A 2,896-nucleotide genomic window follows, 5' to 3' on the forward strand; every position below is an offset into this window, starting at 1 on the left:
TGCTGACTGGAGAGTCAGGTACAAGCAGCCATATGGGGTGGGAATTGGGAGGGGAGGGGGGCGCTATTCCTTCTGGGGGGATGCCTGGTCCAGGGCGGCAACATCCTCCAGGAAGCGGGTGGGTGTCAGGATGTGGGTGGAACCTGGGGAGGCAGAGAGGGGTGTTGACAGGAGGCATCACTGCCCTCCAGCCTACCTGGGAGAAACTGTGGGTCGTCTCCCCCAGCCCATCAGGAGACCCCACCAACCATGACTCCATGATTCCCAGCTGGGGCAACATGGGGAGATTCTATTGCCTACATGGACAACAGGCCCACAAAGTGAGCAGGGCTCTGCTTACTATGCCTCCTTACCACTGCCCCGCCAAGTCTCCCCTCCTGCCACAAAGCCACCAGTACCAGCCCTACTCTCCCAGCTCCCCCCCCCACCCTCAAAACCCTGGCACCCAGGAGGGGGCCCCCACAGGCTCCCCACAATGCCCCCCACTCACCAATGAGTACCTCCCACTTGCCGTCAGTGGCACGTGTGACCTCATAGGCGCTGCGCATCTCGGACATGGCAACGCCGCCCAGCACGAACAGCAGTAGGCGTGGTCCTGCCCGGCCCTCGCCTGGTGCCCGGCTCTTGTGCCAATGCCCAAAACGGGCACTGTAGGACACAGGGAATGCGCATGGGTGCTGAACCTTACCCAGAGGCCTCAGCACCTCCCTTGGACCTCCCCACCTTGCTCTGCTCCCCTCAGATTGGCCCTAGGCTGGCACCCCTGAGCCTGGATTACCAAACACTGAGCTTCCAGCAACCCCTGGGTCCTGGCTGGAGGGGAAAGTAACTGCCAGGATGTGCCCCTCTACTTCCAGCCCACAGGCTGCAAACCTACCTTGCACTGCCCCCCGGCTCCCTACTATTCCACCCCCCCCCCAAATTGCCAACCTGGATTGTTGGGCCATGGCTGCTGGGAAGAGGTAGGGGAGGAACTGCACCACCCCACACCCAGCCTGGCTCTCCCACCTCACCTCACAGCAGCCTGGGAGCTGGCAGCCGGAGCCGGGTCAGACACGAATGGCCACATCTTTTTGTCCAGTTTGTCCTCCACGGCATCCTTGGGGGAGGGCAGGTGTTAAGACAGCAGGGGTCACCAGCCTGCCCTGCCACCCCCCTGGACAACCAAGAGTTAAATTATTTGGGGGGGTGGGGGTGGCAGGGGCAGAAGGAACTGCCCCCTTGCCAGGTGCCAGGGCCTAAGGGGCCTCCCTTCAGCACAGACAGGCAGAAGCCCTTGGGGGACCCCCAGATCCCATGCTGAGGCAAGTAGCCAGATAGTGGAGGGGAGACGGAAATGTACCCACCCTTCCACCGCGCCCGCCCGCCTGCCCCGCCACTGCAGCACCTTTGCATAGCCAGAGGTTGTGGCTGGGGGTGGGGGCAAGGGGCAAGAAGGCAATGATACATCCTAATGCTGGGTAATAGGGGCTTTTACGGTAATCCTGTCCAGGCATCATGGCTTAGTGATTCCCACAGGGAGATGGGGAGGCACAGCCCTGCTTGATGTGGCACTGGGCTGCTGCCAGTCCAGGGTGCCCCTGAACACCCCTCCCCCCCGGAGCCTGGCTGGGTGTAACACCACTGTGCTCAGAGCTGTATGTGCCCAAGACCCCCCTCCAGCAGTGTTGGTAGGGGCAGCCACTGAGTGGTGGAGCAGCTTTGTCACCTCTCACAAGCTAAGTAATGTCAGGCCTGGGCTGTGCCTGGATGGGAGACTGCATGGGGCACAGGGGAAGTGGGGGGCCCTTCAGGGCACTCAGTGAACCCAGGGGCCTCAGCACTAGGGGCACTGTGCTGCAGGTGGTGCGCACCCCCCCTGTGCCTCAGGCTGGCACTAGGGGGCATTGTAGGGCCTTCAGTGAGCCCACCACACCCCACCCCAGAGCCAGCCACATCTCATAGCTGGTCCCCCACCTCCATGACGTCTTTGAGGGCGGGGGTCCAGCGTGAGAGCTGATACGTGGACTCCAGGCGCTCCCGGGTCTCAGGCCGCAGCTGCCCATTCTGGAGGGAAGAAGAGGCGAGAGCAAGTGAGGGGCAGCAAGGGATAGGGGGCCAGGCATGACGTGGGGGCAGGGAGAGACAGGAAGAGGGAGTGGACGCCTACCTGGGCAGGTCCAATCGAGCTGGCAGAGGGGAGGCAGAGGAAAGAAGAGACCACTGAGCAGAGACAGAGAGACGGAAAGACAGACAGATGGGCTGACAGCCCCTCCCCCACCACAATAGCCCCCAGAGGGACAGGACTGGGACTCCCCCCCAGACACAGGAAGCAGAGGGCAACAGCAACAGAGGGATTGGGCCCAGGATAGACCAGGGGAGGCGGGGGAACCATACTTAGCCCAGGCTGGGTGCAAGGAGAGAAGCTCTATGGGTGACCAAGGGGATGGGGCGCCTGGTGGGGGCACTTACCAGGGAGTGAGAAGGGTGCCCAGTGGGTAAGGGTTCCAGGGGGCACACCTTGCCTGAGGGGGGAGAAGGTGGAAGAGCCCTAGGTGTGCCCAGGGAGTTGGGATGCCAGGGTTGGTGGGGGGAGCACAGGGTGGGCCACTTACACCAGGCGTGAGATGGGTGCCCAGCAGGTGCAGGTTGCGCAGGGCACCGCTCTGGGCTGGGATGTTGGCGTGCTGCACCAGCTTGGTTAGGTTCTCCTCGCTCACGCCTAGGGAGGCATGGCTTAGCTGACCCCAAGGCACACAGCCAACACCTCCCACGCCCCCCCACAGAGCCTGTGCCACAGGCCCCTGACAAGAGACCCTCCCCCACCTCTAGAAACCACCTTGACATACCCAGTGCCAAGACCCTGCCCCTCCAGCCAGCCCTGGCCAGTACTCAAGAGCCCCACCCCCTGCAACCT

At 62.9% G+C, this 2,896-nt stretch overlaps 1 protein-coding gene across 1 annotated transcript in view; it reads right to left on the reverse strand.

The window, feature by feature from the left end:
• Positions 1 to 6: 6 nt before the first annotated feature.
• The window catches only part of STXBP2 (syntaxin binding protein 2), a gene marked incomplete at its 5' end in the record, with an annotated part of 9,624 nt that continues 6,734 nt past the window's right edge, over positions 7 to 2,896 (reverse strand). Inside the window, 6 exons of the mRNA XM_025216158.1 lie at positions 7 to 143; positions 491 to 648; positions 1,014 to 1,099; positions 1,957 to 2,046; positions 2,150 to 2,168; positions 2,452 to 2,701. Coding sequence (XP_025071943.1) covers positions 64 to 143; positions 491 to 648; positions 1,014 to 1,099; positions 1,957 to 2,046; positions 2,150 to 2,168; positions 2,452 to 2,701 — 683 coding nt within the window. The remainder of the gene's footprint in view (positions 144 to 490; positions 649 to 1,013; positions 1,100 to 1,956; positions 2,047 to 2,149; positions 2,169 to 2,451; positions 2,702 to 2,896) is intronic.

The sequence above is a fragment of the Alligator sinensis genome, unplaced genomic scaffold (assembly GCF_000455745.1).
Source record: "Alligator sinensis unplaced genomic scaffold, ASM45574v1 scaffold1509_1, whole genome shotgun sequence".
NCBI lineage: Eukaryota > Metazoa > Chordata > Crocodylia > Alligatoridae > Alligator > Alligator sinensis.